Source organism: Orcinus orca, chromosome 11 (assembly GCF_937001465.1).
Source record: "Orcinus orca chromosome 11, mOrcOrc1.1, whole genome shotgun sequence".
Taxonomy (NCBI): Eukaryota; Metazoa; Chordata; class Mammalia; order Artiodactyla; family Delphinidae; genus Orcinus; species Orcinus orca.
Genome location: NC_064569.1, coordinates 77,946,025 through 77,962,268, shown reverse-complemented (window position 1 = coordinate 77,962,268; position 16,244 = coordinate 77,946,025). Strand labels below are relative to the sequence as shown.

At 41.4% G+C, this 16,244-nt stretch overlaps 1 protein-coding gene across 3 annotated transcripts in view; it reads left to right on the top strand.

Annotated features, from left to right (window-relative positions):
- Positions 1-12,031: 12,031 nt before the first annotated feature.
- The window catches only part of NTN4 (netrin 4), a 110,352-nt gene continuing 106,139 nt past the window's right edge, over positions 12,032-16,244 (top strand). The window contains exons 1-2 of one of the 3 annotated variants that reach the window (XM_004269526.3): positions 12,032-12,567; positions 15,401-15,930. In XM_004269526.3, the coding sequence (XP_004269574.1) occupies positions 12,513-12,567; positions 15,401-15,930 (585 nt within the window). In that variant the 5' untranslated portion in view covers positions 12,032-12,512. The remainder of the gene's footprint in view (positions 12,568-15,400; positions 15,931-16,244) is intronic. The other 2 variants (XM_033427691.2, XM_012532902.3) reach the window with 2 other exon arrangements.

The following is a 16,244-nucleotide window of genomic DNA, read 5'->3' as shown; positions in this document are numbered from 1 at the left end:
AAGATCAATACACAAAAAATCAGTTATGTACCAATATACCAACAACGATTTTTAAAATATTATTTTTAAAAAGGTATTTATAAACATAACCAAAAATAGTGTCTAGGAATGTCTGATTAAAGATTGACAAGATTTTTATGAAGAAAAGTATAAAACTCTATTGAAATGCCTTAAAGAGGACTTAAATACATGGAGAGTTATACCATCCGCATAAAAATGTAAATTCAATTTCCTAAAAATGTAAATACTCCTAAAATTAACTTTTAATGTAATACAATTCCAATTCAACCCAACTCAACAGATGTGAGTAGTGGAATAGAATTGAGTTGCTGGTATTTGAAGTGAATCTGGAATTCTCTGGGGAGCCTAATATAATTAACGGTACCTCTGATAGAAAAAAAAAATCCCTGTAAAGTTTGTTATCAGAAAGATGAATGCTCAGATATATGTATACTGCAAAGAGAAAAGCTGTCTTATATACCAAGAACTGGATCGTAATGTCAACATTAGGAAATTAGGAATGTGATTTCTTGGCAAAGGAAGTGCTATCTCAGTTGCAAGATGGCATTTTTCATCTATGACTCAGAAGGGAAGTCTGGAATACCAGCCCAGTGCCTAAGATACAGACTCTAGGTTTCCAGATCTAGAGAGAATGTTTTAGCAAGTGTACCCTGCCACACATGAGAGCATCCAAAGCATCCAGAGGTATCTGAATGACTATACCTCACCCAAAGGCCACTTGTTAAACTATAACAGACATGCCACCTGTTCCTTCAGAGGCCAATAAGTGATCTTTGAACAGGGTTGGAGTTAAAAAGTAAACCTATGGTTCACGTTTTTGGATTGCTATAACTAAAATGCAACAACTGACTTGATATAAGTATGCAGTCAGTGTTTGCTTCTAAGATTGGCTCAGTGTTTACTTTTTTTTTTGCGGTACGCGGGCCTCTCACTGTTGTGGCCTCTCCCGTTGCGGAGCAGAGGCTCCAGATGCGCAGGCTCAGCGGCCATAGCTCACGGGCCCAGCTGCTCCGCGGCACGTGGGATCTTCCCGACCGGGGCACGAACCCGTGTCTCCTGCATCAGCAGGTGGACTCTCAACCACTGCGCCACCAGGGAAGCCCAGTGTTTACATTTTAAAGGAAGAACACATATATTATGAAAGAGGTTTTCCAAATAGTCTGATTGCTTTTGAAGGAGCTCTTAAAACTATAACACTATGTAATCAGTCAAACTTTCTGTACTACAGTTACCTTTACGACTCTATAACTGTGATTTTCTGGTATTTTACAGTGAAAACAGGGTCAGTTCAAAATATGGATTATAGATGTTGTTTTTAAGAGTTATTACTTTTTAATTAAAAATTATGAATTCTCAAGAAGACAAAGATAAAATAAGCTTTTTCTTTTTCAATAGGCATGAAACCATCATTTAGAATACGGAAAAATCTCAGACTAGTGACGTGATTGGTGTTTCCTTTCAACATTTTCTTCTGTGTTTCTGACTTACCCTCTCACCCAGCTTTTCCTCTCATACATCCTCTTCATTGTTAGAAAGAGGTAATAGGCAAGAATGAAAAACTTCATGAAAAGCATGCATGGAAATCTGTTTCCTCCATTATAAACTTTAAGTGTAATTAAGTTTTTTAATTTACTTTTCTCTTCTGTTGTTTTGTTCACTAGTTGTATAAAGTGAGTATAGGACTTCCCTGGTGGCGCAGTGGTTAAGAATGCGCCTGCCAATGCAGGGGACATGGATTTGAGCCCTGGTCCGCGAAGATCCCACATGCTGCAGGGCAACTAAGCCCATGTGGCACAACTACTGAGTCTGCACTCTAGAACCCGTGAGCCACAACTACTGAGCCCATGTGCCACAAGTACTGAAGCCTGTGCGCCTAGAGCCCGTGCTCCGAAACAAGAGAAGCAACTGCAATGAGAAGCCCGCACACCGCAACGAAGAGTAGCCCCTGCTCACCGCAATTAGAGAAGGCCCGTGCACAGCAATGAAGACCCAACGCAGCCAAAAATAAGAAATAAATAAATAAACAAATAAAATTTTTTAAGTGAGTATAATTTGAAAAAGGTGAAAACAGTAAGGGTATATATGACGTGAACAGATCAGTCAATTTGATCGAGTTGACATTTACAGAATACTCCATCCAACAACAGCAGACTCACAATAAGTATACACCAAGATAGACCATATTCTGGGCCGTAAGACACACGTTAATAAACTTGAAAGAATAGAAATCAAACATGGTATGTTCTCAGACCACAATGAATTAAAGTAGAAACAAATAACAGAAAGATAACTGGAAAATCCCCAAATATCTGGAAATTAAACAGCATACCTCTAAGTAACTCATGAGCCAAAGAAGAAATCTCAAGAGAAATTTTAAGATATTTTGAATTAAAGAAAAAATAAAAGTACAACTTATCAAAATTTGTGGGACACAGAAAAATCAACTTGCTTAGAGGAAAATTTATAGCATTAAATGTGTATATCAGAAAAAACAAACTAAAAACAATAATCAAAGCTTCCACCCTAGGAATCCAGTGAAAAGGGTAAAATAAAACTGAATAGCAAGCATAGAAAAAAATGTTCAATTTTGCACATAATCCAGTAAAAGAAAAGCAAATAAAAAAATCACTTTTCACATACTGAACTAGGAAATTTGTATTTCTAAAGTATAATACCCAATGCTGGTATGGGTGAGGTGAAATAGGCACCACATTGGTGGTAGTTGTACAGATTGATGTAACCTTTTTGGAAAATAAATTTGGCAATGTGATCTAAAATGTATTTAATGTGGCCTTTAAATGTATGTATTTGACCTGGTGTTTCCATTTTAATGATTATAAACAAATAATCCCAGATTAAGAAAATATTTAATTCACATAAATAGCTATAAAAGTATTATTTATAGCAAAAATTTGAAAATAGCCCAAATAAGTGTGGCATTAAGTTGAACAAGGAATATCCAATCACTGGAATAGTTAATGGCCATGAAAATTGATATTTTGAAATAATTTCTAAAAAATTAATAATAATAAGTGAAAGAGTATGGAACAAAAATTGTATGGATAGAAATACAATCAGAAAGAAATATACCAAAATGAAAACTGGTTTCTTGGTATGATGGGTTTGCTCTTTTTGCCGCTTTTCCATATTTTCCAAAGACCCATGATGGACATAGTGGCTTTGGAGAAGAGTGGTTTGGATTACCGTCTCAGCTCTGCTGTGCGAGTCTCCGTTCTCATTTGTAAAGTGAGGATGATGACTGAAGGTCTCTCCCTAGTGTGACTGTGAGGACTGAAGGTGATAATGTATGTCACCTGTTTAGCACAGGGCCTGCTGTGTTTTAAGTCCCCAGTAAACACTAGCTATTGTTACCGGTTATAATAGTTTAAAAAACAATGTCCCATCGAGAGTAGGCACATTAGGACAGGTTCATCCAAATTTGCATAGGGAATTTTTTTTTCTATTTACTGATCCCTTTGGATTACATGCATATTCAAGATATTTGTTTACTGATTGCAGGATATTTTGAGTCCATAGAGGGGCCATTAAATATCCTTTTGTACACAAAAAAAGTACATACTAGAAAACCACAAATGTATTTGACTCTCTTCACGTATTTAAAAGTATGCATATAGCTGATTCACTTTGCTATACAGCAGAAACTAACACAACCTTGTAAAGCAATTATACTCCAATAAAGATGTTAAAAAAAATAAATAATAAATAAACAAAAGCAGCATCAGAGTGGCATGGGAAAAAGCAAAAGTACTATATACCCAGGACCACACCAGTGAGACTGAGAAAAGAATTCAAAGCTACGGTTTAGCTACATATTACTTCAAGTCTGCAGGTTTTGATGTTTTTTTTTCCAGAGTAAGAGATAGTAATCTGTACCTCTTTCTTTTCCCCTGTTGGGTCAGTAGGAAGACAGAGAATATGATAATTTCAGAGCAAACATCCTATAGGGTCATTAGTAGACTGAGAAATCTCCTACTGCTTCAGGATTCTTTTTAATATAAATTCTAATACTGCTTTAAAAGTGTTCATATAATTCTATATGCTTTCATTACCAAAGGCAGAGTTCTGTCCATAATAGGGATATCATGTATTCTAACAATAATCTATCATTTTAAAAGAGGATTCCTTCTTTTCTGTTTGTAATAAAACCTGCCTTCATTCAAACATTCTTTTTTTTTTTTATAATTTGTTTAATTTATTTATTTTTGGCTGCGTTGGGTCTTCATTGCTGGGCGCAGGCTTTTTCTTCATTGTGGCGAGTGGGGGCTACTCTTGCTTGCGGCGTGCAGGCTTCTCCTTGTAGTGGCTTCTCTTGCTGTGGAGCACAGGCTCTAGGCGCGCGGGCTTCAGTAGTTGCAGTACGCAGGCTCAGTAGTTGTGGCTTACGGGCTCTGGAGAGCAGCTTCAGTAGTTGTGGCGCATGGGCTTAGTTGCTCTGCGGCATGTGGGATCCTCCCAGACCAGGGCTCGAAACCATGTCCCCAGCATTGGCAGACGGATTCTTAACCACTGCGCCACCAGGGAAGTCCATTCAAACATTCTTGAAGGAAGGAAGAAGGTGGGAAAATGATGTACTATTCCTTTATGATGAAGGAATCTTCTACAGTTATGTTAGAGAGACTAACTGCATACATGAAAAATTGCTTAGACTTCACCAGAGCAATGACTATTTTCATATTAATTTTGTATTAACTTTGGCTTTAAGGCCTTTATTCCTCAAGTTTAATAGGCACTATTTCTGTGAGTAAATAGCATTTATAAGTAGAGAAGGTTTAAAGTAGAACATTGGAGGTGCTATTTTGAATTTTGCAGGAACATAAATGAAATTATTTTTATTGTAACCTTGAGTGGCTATGGCCTTCCAATTTCCTTTACTGCTCAGTTTATAGGCTTTCGAAATGTATTAATACCCTGAAGCTGTTACCTTGAGCTCTGAGGATGGTGTTATGGTTCGACATTATTTAATGAGGTTCTCTGATGTTCCTGGTAACTGAATCTCTCTTCTACAATGAGGTCCATTATACTGAATTTAGGGTTAAAGCAAATTATGTCACCATTTTGCCCTCTAAATTGCATTGTAATCTTGTGAGATTTGAAATAAAAACATACAGAAAAGTGCTTGTGTTTGAAATCGCAGCCCAAGTTTAGTACTAAAAAATATCCAGGGCTTCCCTGGTGGCGCAGTGGTTGAGAGTCCGCCTGCCGATGCAGGGGACGCGGGTTCATGCCCCGGTCCGGGAGGAACGCATGTGCCGCGGAGCGGCTGGGCCCGTGAGCCATGGCCGCTGAGCCTGCGCGTCCGGAGCCTGTGCTCCGCAACGGGAGAGGCCACAGCAGTGAGAGGCCCGCGTACCGCAAAAAAAAAAAAAAACAAAAAAAATAAATGTGATCATAACAACTATATGGTATTGCTGAAAGTTTCGAAGCTAGAGAAGCATGCATCTCTAGTATTTTTGATACATTCCATGCCTTTTTCATATGTATGTTTCCCATAGTTCTAACTAAAGCATAAATATAATTTTGCTTCCTGTTTTCCCCCACTTAATATATAAGAAAAAAACTATAATTGAGGATAATGAAGTGATCCATGGGATGATAGAGGGGGCAACTAACCCTGCTGGAAGAGGAGAGAGCAAGAGAGAAATGTGTCATAGTAGTTACTGTCTGAACTGAATTTCCGAGGACCTGCCAGAATTAGCCAGGAGAAGAGGAGGCAAAGGAAGGGAGAGAGCATGCAGAAACAAGAGGCATGAAGCCCATTACCCACTCAGAGACTGCAGGAAGTTCACTCTGGGTGGAGCCAGAGACCCTGTGGCAGGAACTGGTACATCACAGCAGGTTTGGGTGCCAAGCAGCATGAATTCCATCTGTCAGCGATGTGGAGCCATGAAATATGTTAATAGGTGCTTGGGCCAGATACACCAGTGAAATATTACTAACAATTTGATGACATACACAGTACGTCTACTTGACATTCAATCTCCTCTTCCTTCTAATAGAAGCAGCCTGATTTTTTAAGGGTGGCAATGTGCCCAGTTAAAATATTCACCTCTTCAGACTTCCTCAGGGTCTGGAAAGGCCACATAACCCAGTTCAGGAAATTAGATATAAGCAGGTGGGTGGGGCTGCTGGGGAAGCTTTTTAAGACTCAGATGGCGTACATCCTTCTTCCTTTTCTCTGTTCCATTTCTCTTGCCTAGAAGGGGGATACAAGTCCTGGAGGTGGAATAGCCATCTTGCGACCATGAAGAAGAAAGCCACGCAAGTCCTGATGACTTCCTTGAGCAGCTGCACTTGTTGTGGACTGTCTACCTCCTGACTTCCGGTCATGGGAAGAAAATCAATCTCAATTTGGTTAAGCTAATGAGTTGAGTCCACGCAACTGAATGCAATCCTATGTAATATAATGTTATGTCCATTTCTTAAAGATTGGCAATGAACTTAGCATATGAAAGGTGCTAAGTCCTATTTAATTTTGTTTGACCTAATATTGATATCATTTGACAATAGAACTGTTTTTCCTCAGGACACTTAGTATATCTCACCGAGCATGAGTATTCTGCAGAAGTTTGGAAAATACTACTCATTTGTGTTGATCCAGTAGATGGATAGCTGTGACCTTCTACTAAGATAGTAAACACAGGAGGAGTAACCTGCTAGGGGAGAAAGATAGTGAGTTTAGTTTTAAATGTGTTGAATTTGAGATGTCTAAGTGGAGGTGTCCATTGACAGCGCTGAGGCCCATGAGTGACGTTAGGGAGTAAACAAGGTAGGTGGTAGTTAAATCCATGGCTCAGTGGGTTCAACGGTAATTGTTAAGGTAGAAAATATTCTATGAGTGTTTTTACTAATGAGGAAATTGGCAATCTAGTCTCACACACTTTCTTTAACTGCCTTGTTATGCCACCTCTCTTGAAAGAGGAAACGGAAAGAATACTGTGCTTAAAGTCAGACACACTGGGGGTTCAAATCCTGCATGGTCAGTTTACTTAGCTGTTTGAACTTGGCTCAGATATTTAACTTCTCTGAGCTTCAGTTTTCTCATCAAGTGGTTGACAACCTAACCATATAAAGTTGCTGTGAGAATTACGAAGTATTCAACATTGTGCCTGGTAAATTGCAGCTGCTCCATCAGTGCCAATCCCTCTTTCCCTCTAGTTAAAAAAGATTTGTTGCTTCATACTTTCACCTCCTGTGCAATGCCTTTTACACAGCTAAAACAGCACTTAAAATTAAGCCAGGGCAACGATTTCATTTCTGCCTATTAAATATCCATATATAACTTGAAGATGGAATTCTAGGGCAGGTCAAAAGAGACTGTATGTACTTGATGGATTTGTAGTTTACTATATTATGTATTTAACAAAACTTAAAGTGCTTCCAATGTGTCTTGCTCTTTTCTACCATTTCATAAATATAAACTCATTTAATATTCATAATAACCTTATTAATTAGATACTGTTATTATTTCCATACAGCAAATAAGGAAATGGTTGCACCAAGAGGTTAAATAACTTGCCCACACTCACACAGCTAGCAGGTGGCAGAGCCAGGCTTAAAATCTGGGGAGTCAGACCCCATTGTCCATGCTCCTAATTACTATACTGCTATATAAAAGATATAAATAAGAGAAATTACCCATATTGCTTACTGTTCTTTCATCCTCATGAGGCCTTTGGTAGCTGTTTCTTTATCTATTTCCCTACGTTTAAAAAAGTAGTTATTTGTCTCTGAGCATCTTTTCATTAATGTCAGAAATAGAAATATGTATAGAAAGTTTTAGCTAAGAGCTATTTTGAAGAGAAAATGTTTAAAATTCGTGCCAATACAGTGTTGTCCAGAGTAGCTATCTCTGTAACAACAACAGAACTGTTCTTGTTTATTTGAACTTTCTAGACTCCATATAATTAATTTGAACATGAGAGAACATGTGTGCATTTTTTTTTTTTTTAAGGAAAGTACTGCTTACCTTCCTGGAAGAGCACATGTGTTTTCAAAGGCTCTTACTCCCTTCCTAGGAATGAGCAGCTGTAGCCAGGAAGCAGATGAAATAAGAAACACAGTGCCAGTGGCAGGAGGCTTAGATTAAAGCTTAAGGAAATTCCCAGGACGGTGTTTTTAAAGGGCATTTGAAGGGCATAGACCAGGTAGAAAACAAAATATAGGATTATTTCAATGGAAACAATTCTCCATTTCATTGTCTCCTAAAAGTCTTCTAGTTCAAAAAGAGAAGATTTTATTCACGGAAAATTGATGGATAAGCAATGATGAAAACAAACAAACAAATATGGAAACCCATGTCCTATCTCTGGTGTATATTTATTGGATGATCTTAATTTGGCATTTATATCTTTCATATCATTTTCTCTCTCTGAAAATGTGCAAAATTATACCTGTTCCTTCCCACACATTGATGCTTCCACGATAAATGAGATACTGTTTATAGTTCCATGGAGGAAAGATAGTAGGTATACTAAAAATATCACTATTTCAAAGTCCCTCCTTTCCTTGGAAATGTATAGTAATACCAATGTATACTGTGTTATTGAATCAAATTTTCCATAGAAGTGATGATTTTTATAGAAAATAGATACTTATCCCATTCAGGAGTAACAGTTTCCTTTTAAGAATTTAACCATTTTTCAAATTTAGCAATTTGAATTTGTTGCTTTTTTTCCTTAATATTTATTGAATGCTTGCTATCTGCAGTGTATTTTAGTGGAACTCTTTCCTTCTGGTTAAACAAAACATGCTTTATGTTTTATTAATGACTCTTTAAGACAGCAGTATATAAAAAGGGGATTTTAGTTTGCTTCAAGCATAATATCAGCTGACATCATAAAGCTTCTAATACATTTTTAGGCTAATGAAATATAAGCCCTAAACCTAAGTTAAAGGAACTACTAGTTCAGTTTTATTCCACACCGATTCAGACAAACCTGGAGTTGAGTTCTAGATGCACAGTATAAAAGCAACATTGACAAACTGTAGTATATCTGAAAAGGGGTGAATAAGATAGTTAAAGGTTTGGAAATCATGCTACATGGGCAATTAAACACTTGAAGAATAGTTAGGAGGAGCAATAAATCTTGACTTCAAATTTTCAAGTACCTATTAGAAAAGAGATTGGACCTATTCTGTATTGTTGCAGACAACTAAACTATAAACATAGGTAGAATTTTAAGAAGAAAGATGTCACAGTTAAACAAAATAGTACCAAAAATGAAAAGGGCTGCTTTTGTTTACTGAGATTTCTAGAACAGAAACTGGATGACCATTGGACAGAGATTTTGTGGAGAGAATTCACGATGGGGTAAGAAGTTGGCCTCAAAGACCCCTAAGGTTCCTTTTGATGCTAAAATAATCCCATGATCCATTAGAAACCTCATTTACTGTACTAAGTTATACTCGAGTGATACCTTTGCAGCCTTTTGGTGCTTTGCCTCTAAACTAAAAGTCTTCAGATGGCTGTAGGGTTTTTGGTCCTTATGGCTACTTTTTTCTTACCACTTTGCAACTCATTCCTTGTTTTAACAGGATTCTGCTTCATTCTACTTTGTTACTTCTAATATGCTATGGTCCAGGATAACAGCATAACCAAACTTATTAACATTGCATGAATAATTTAAGTGAAGACCTAAAGAGCTCTCCTGTGAATAAGGTCTTTGGTGCATGGACTTTTTGCCATCTATTTTAGTTCTTAAAGGCCCTTTTATCTTTCTTTCAAGTTCTCAGGAGTAGTCTAGATTTGTCAATTATGTGGCTTCTGAAAACTCATTATCAAAATTCCATGTTAAGCTTCCTACTAATTCATAATTTTTTAAAAAAATTCTAAACTCATTACTAAAATTTTCAAAAACACTTAATCATAGGCAATATATGCTGATCACTGAGCAAGATTTTCCTTAGGTAGGTAAACTTTTCCTGTATAGTTTCTTCAAAATGAAAATAGAAAAAAAGAAAACCAAAATTTTTAAATGAAAATAAAATTTATAACTAAATTAGACTATACAACCAAATGAACTTTATTAGAATGCTAATTACTTCTCTCCTGAGCTACTTCATCTTGGTATAAACATACAGATTTCTTTAGACTATGGAGAATCATTCTGATTTCACTGGTTTTCTTCTTAATCCCTGCTCTCAGTATATAGTAATAGTTTTAACATTACTCAGTCAAAAACATTTAATGAAAATTTACTATATATCTAGCAGGTGTTCTCAGTTACGAATAAAAGAAAAACATAATAATGTTTTATATAGACTAAGTATAAAAGACTGCTTGACCATTAAGGCATTTACTCTCTTGTTAAAGGAAACAGGAACCAGTTACAGAGCAATCAAGGAAGTATATTATCAAGGCAGGATTGGTGCAGATATTATGCCCCTAACACTTGTAATGAGAAATGGAGTAGTTCTGCCTCAATATAGTAGAATCAGAAGTTAATAATAAAAGTGCATTTTCTTTCTTTTTTTTTAAAGATTTGCTTTGTTAATTAGGTTAATATTGGTGCTTAGAGCCTTTGGTTGTTATAATTTCCTATCATTTATTTGGTAAGAAGAATAATTTGGGGACGTATTTCACTGACTTCATCGGGAACATGTCTATAAGATATGAAGAAAGCCCTAACAATATTTGAAAAATTCAAAGGGTTTATTTTCTAAAGTGTTACATAAATTGCTGTTCCACACCTTTTGCCACTTCCCAGTGTTGGCCAGAATAATTTTAATGTCTCCCAAATGGATGATGCTGACCTTGCCCCAGTCCCTCCTGGGAGATATAAACTTCTTACGTGTCCCCAGCTGAGTCATAAATAATATCTACATATGCCCCAGAGCTCTGAACTGTCGTCATCAGTAACACACACAACTGAATGGTATCTGTAAAGTAGATAATTTTCTGGAAAATATTTAAAGGCACAAAATGAACACTGCAATAAAAAATTGCTTTCTACTTAACTTTAACCAATTTCCCTGGATGTGTACGTAGAATTATGTCTTCACAGAACTTGCAAAAGTCCCAGACTCAAGGGCTGTGTAATCGTCTTCTATAAGCAGCAGCCCTGAGCAATCCTATCCACAATTAGCTGCTTGCCGTCGCTACTAAATTGTTCCCCATACGTTATTACACAACATTATTGTTTCGCAGCACAACTGGAGAGAGAGTGCTTGGAAGGACCAAAGAGGTTGTCTTTGTCGTGCCCCTGCCCCTAGACAAGGATGTTCTTAAACTGGGTACTAGCTAATCCTGTGACCCTTTTCTTTTAGCACCTTGAGTTTGAATTAGGGAACACGTTTTACATCAAAACAGATACACCTCGGATAAAGTAAGCATTGATTGTTTAGCCAAGATGCCCTCCCCCACCCCCCCGAAAGTCAGCAGAGAAGCGGCGAATGCCACTTAGCAGTTAATGAGCTCTCCCTTGCCCTTGACCCCGGATTGGATCAGGGGTTCCATCCCTGGGTCGTTAGACTCTGGGAGAAGGGGTGGCGGGAGAAGAGGAGGGCTTGTTTTTGTTGGGGGATGTAGGAAGTAGGAGCTAGCCTGTTTCGCGGTTTTTTAAGCCCCTTGGCATGCCCTGACCTGATCAAGAGGGAGTCAACTGCTCTCTGGAATGTTCCGGGAGAAGGTGGGAGACTGCTTCCAGAGGAGGCCTGTGGGTGCTGGAGGGCACCAGGGGGGTCACACAGGGAGATGCAGGGCAAGAGACGGGAGGGGCACGAGAGAAGCTGGGGTGCGAGGTGACGGACGCGCGCGGGGGCTGAAGCCGGCGGGTGGAGCTGGCAGCGAGGCAGCGGGGGCGGCTGGTCGGGCGAGAGGATCCTTCCCTGGGCGGCGGCGGCGACCCGACCGCGAGGGCTACTGCGCCCGGGCTGTCAAGCGAGCGCGGGGGGCGGGCGGGAGGAAGGGGTGGAGGTGCGAGGGGAGGAGGGCTGGCACCGGAGCGCCGCGGTGTCGGTGCAATAAAAATGCATCCCATGGAACTGCCCATGGAGAAGGACGGGACCGAGACGCAGCAGCAAGAGGACGTGGTAAAAGCGGAGGAGGACGCCCAGGAGGCGGTGGCGGCGGCGGCGGCGGCGGCGGCGGCGGAGGCGGCCGGGAAGTGAAAGGTCTCGCAAAGTTCAGCGGCTGCTGCGGGCGCCGAGCCCCGGGCTAGCGGCGGAGGAGCTCGCAGGACCGCTCCGCGGGGCAGCGTGGCCAGGCGGGCTATGGTGCCGGGGCTCCCGCCGCCCCCGAGGTGCCCGCGCCCCTCCAGGCCGGTGCGCGAGGGTCACCCCACCGCCCGGCGCGGCCCCAGCCCGCAGCTCCCCGCCGCCGGCGCCCACTGACCGAGCCTGGCGCCCTAGGAGGAGGAAGAAATAAAGAGCCCGGTTCCTCCCGAGGACTGCTGGCGCTTCATCCCGCGGCCGCGAGGGCTCGACTCCCTCCCGCACCCGCCCGGCCCGGGTCCTCCCGGCTCCTCCCGGCCATGGGGAGCTGCGCGCGGCTGCTGCTGCTCTGGGGCTGCTCCGCGGTGGCCGCAGGTGGGTGGTGACGCTGCCGGGCCCCCAACCCCCTTCCTTCGCCCCTTGTGTGCCCCACCTCAGAACTCGGGGGTGCAGGCGAGTGCAGGTTGAGAGCGCAGAGCTCAGCTCCCAAGGATGAAATGAGTGGCCATGTTCCGCCTCCTTTCCCCGGGTCTCAGCAGTTTAAAATACTACTGATTTTTTTTTTTTTTTTTCAACTGCGATACACATGCCTTTGGATAACCCGATATCCTGGGTGCGCCCTGCCGGAGACAGCGCGACCTTGGTTTTTTTTCTCGGTTTGGACTTGTAAAAAACTGCCTTTCCATTTTGTGAGGGAACAAAGGACCAAGCTCGCCATCCCCCGGCACTTCATGGCCTGAGGAATGATGGGGAGGGGTGGCCCAGCGACCCTGGGCGCGCGTGGGCCGGGGCCGCTCTCTTGTTGAGAGCGATCGCCGTTGTCCCCGACCTCATGCTGGGTACTAGGGAGCCAGGTAGGGACACCTGGGGCGGGGTGAGTGGCCTCTCCCTGGGCAGTGGCTAGAACTCAGTGAGACCCCGGGCTGGGACGATAGGTAGTGATCGCCCCGGGTTGCACGGAGCCGGCCTGCCGCCCTTGGGGAATTGGTACCCTGGCCGAGGCTCCGCGGGAGGTCGGAGGCGGGTCTGCTTCCTGTCTCGGTAACTGGACGACCGATAGAGGCGTCGTCAGATGCGCTCTCCCTCCCACTCCCGTCCCGGCTGCCTTGGGTTGCCCTTGGCCACCCGTTCCTAGCTTGCCGTTTCTAAATTTGGGAACCCCTTTTGCTCCTCTCCCTCCTCTTGCAGGTCACCTGGTTTCCAGCTAGGCGTAAGTGCGGTTCAGGGTGTAAGGGGGAAAGAAAGTGAGGGACTCTTTGGCCACTTGGTCTCTCAAACGCATCTCGCTTGCTCCAGAAAGGGGAGTGTGGGCTGGAGGGACGGACTGGTGGAGAGAGAGCACTGGCACACTTCTCCCTTCCCTTCGGTTTCATCCACTCAGCCCCCAGAGACGCTAGCATGAAGTAAAAGCCAGGCTTGGAGTCTGCATCCCAAACGCGTCGGACTCTTAGGAGCATCCTTGCTATACTTGGATGGTCACTTCTTTAGGGATCTCTAAGTATTGTGTCCACCGATTATTTATCTGGCTCCAGTCTTTTCTGGATTTCTTCCTAGTTTGGGGTGGGGACATCTAAAATTATTCAGTACTTTTCCCAAGGAGCCGTTAAAGGTCTAAGCTTTTACTTTAATTCTTGCTACTTATGCACCCCTGCATGCTGTTATGCATGCTCCCCCAGCCACAAGGTGAACTTTAATAAACCTTTCCCTTTTCAAACCGTGTTATGGCAAAAACATGCAAGCAATCAAGAGGTTGTAAATAAATATCACAAGGCAAGTGTTTCAAGTCAAAAATACTTGTACGGGCAGTATATGATTTTCCCTGAAATGCTTTACAGGTGAGTCATAGCACACTGTGTGTTTGGGTGATCCTGGCCACAAGCAACTGTTGCCCCAGCTAATCAGAAAAGTGGCAAACAGAGTCCAGGCATAACGCACACTTGAATTTGACATTTAAAAAATATGCCTAAGGAAGCCCTTTCTTATGGTTGCAAAGAACCATAAGGCTCGTGAGGCTCGTGATAGTCAGTTGAGTGTGTGAAATGTCTCTCTTTTGGTCTAAGCTGTCATTTGGCTTCTCCAACAGTATAGTGATAACGATTCAGAGATGCTCCCTCTTAAGAAGCAGAAACGTTCAATTAGCCGGAATTTGGGGTTTGACTTCTTTTTCCTTTTTTTCCCTCTCTGTTTTAACTTTTAAAATAGATAATTTTGCTTCAGGTATTCATAATTAAAATGACAAGCCCAAATTAAGGATTATATTATGTAGTCAGGATGTTAGTCGGTGTATAATGTTTATCATTTTAAGTAATTTTGAAACATTAAAGTCTGTTGGACCTTTGTTTGGGTGGAAGCGCATGTTTCTTTAGGAAGGTGTTTTAGTTCACAGATTATGTTTAAAGGTCCTGTTAGTGGCTGCCAGACTGTAAACATTCTCCTGTTAAGCAAACAGGTAACTACTGTAGAACCTGTCATAGGTAGAAGCACTCAAGAGGCAGAGAGGGTGTCAAATAAGCTTTTCTGTCATTTGGCAGTTTAGAGGGTTTTTTCTTACTTACATTTACTTGATATTAAAAATAGATATTGCACATCTTGGCTCCAGTGGTCTCTAGCTTTGTATCCCTAAATGAGATCCCATTGTATACCAATACCTCATATTGATTTTCTTAGGGAATTGGTCCTTTCATGTTTTCGTCTTAAAAATATAGTAGAATTCTACATTTCCTCCTTAATGCATTCTCATAAACATGTTAGATAATGCTAAAGACTCAAATTATATTTGAAAGACTAAATTGAGTGATCTTAAAAACATTGTTGGTTTTTGGTATTATTTATGTCATGACTTCAAAAGCAAATGAGTGTATTTCAAAAATAGAGACTGTTAGAAAGCAGTCCCATTATCTTTACCCAATGTTTCCACTTTCCTTCCTCTTGCCCTTTACCCAAACTGATTTTATTTTCTTCTATGGGAATTTTACATGAAACGGGCACGCAGGCACACACTCACACACACACATGCACATTCACACACTTGCATATGCCAATAGTATAAATGCAGAACAGTATTCATGCTCAAATTCGGTAGCATTTCCTCTTTACTGAAAGCCTTGGGGCAATATGGGGATAACTCGACTGTTGAAGATGGACTAGGTGGACAAAAGAAGTTTCCAGATGGGTTTGTCTTGAATAACATATGCTCTCCCATCCCTAGGACTGAGTGGAGTGGCTGGAGTGAGTTCCCGCTGTGAAAAAGCCTGCAACCCTCGCATGGGAAATTTGGCTTTAGGAAGAAAACTCTGGGCAGACACCACCTGTGGTCAGAACGCCACTGAACTGTACTGCTTCTATAGTGAGAACACTGATCTGACTTGTCAGCAGCCCAAATGTGACAAATGCAGTGCTGCCCAGCCTCACCTGGCTCACCTGCCAGCTGCCATGGCAGACTCATCCTTCAGGTTTCCTCGCACGTGGTGGCAGTCTGCTGAGGATGTGCACAGAGAAAAGATCCAGTTAGACCTGGAAGCTGAATTCTACTTCACTCATCTGATTATGGTGTTCAAGTCCCCTAGGCCGGCAGCCATGGTGCTGGACCGGTCCCAGGACTTTGGGAAAACATGGAAGCCTTACAAGTACTTTGCAACTAACTGCCCGGCTACATTTGGCCTGGAAGATGATGTTGTCAAGAAGGGAGCTATTTGCACTTCTAGATACTCCAATCCTTTCCCGTGCACTGGAGGAGAGGTAAGGGCACATGTTTAACTCTACACTGTAAGTAAGGTAGAAAAATGTTACCAGCCCACATTTTTTTTAAAGCATGAAGGTATACTTGTAGCAACATGAGTGAAATTAGAATTTTTCATGAGCTTTATTTGTCATAAATTATTTCTCACCCTTAGACATGGATGTGTAGTCATTTTCAAGCAGGTTGCCCACTGGCTAGGTTTAAGTCAGATTTCTAAGATTTTAATATTTTTCATTTTAAGAAAGAGGAAATATGCAACATTATCATTTTGCCTTAGAGGTTTAAAAGGCTACTGATTTCTTCAGTTAGCAGG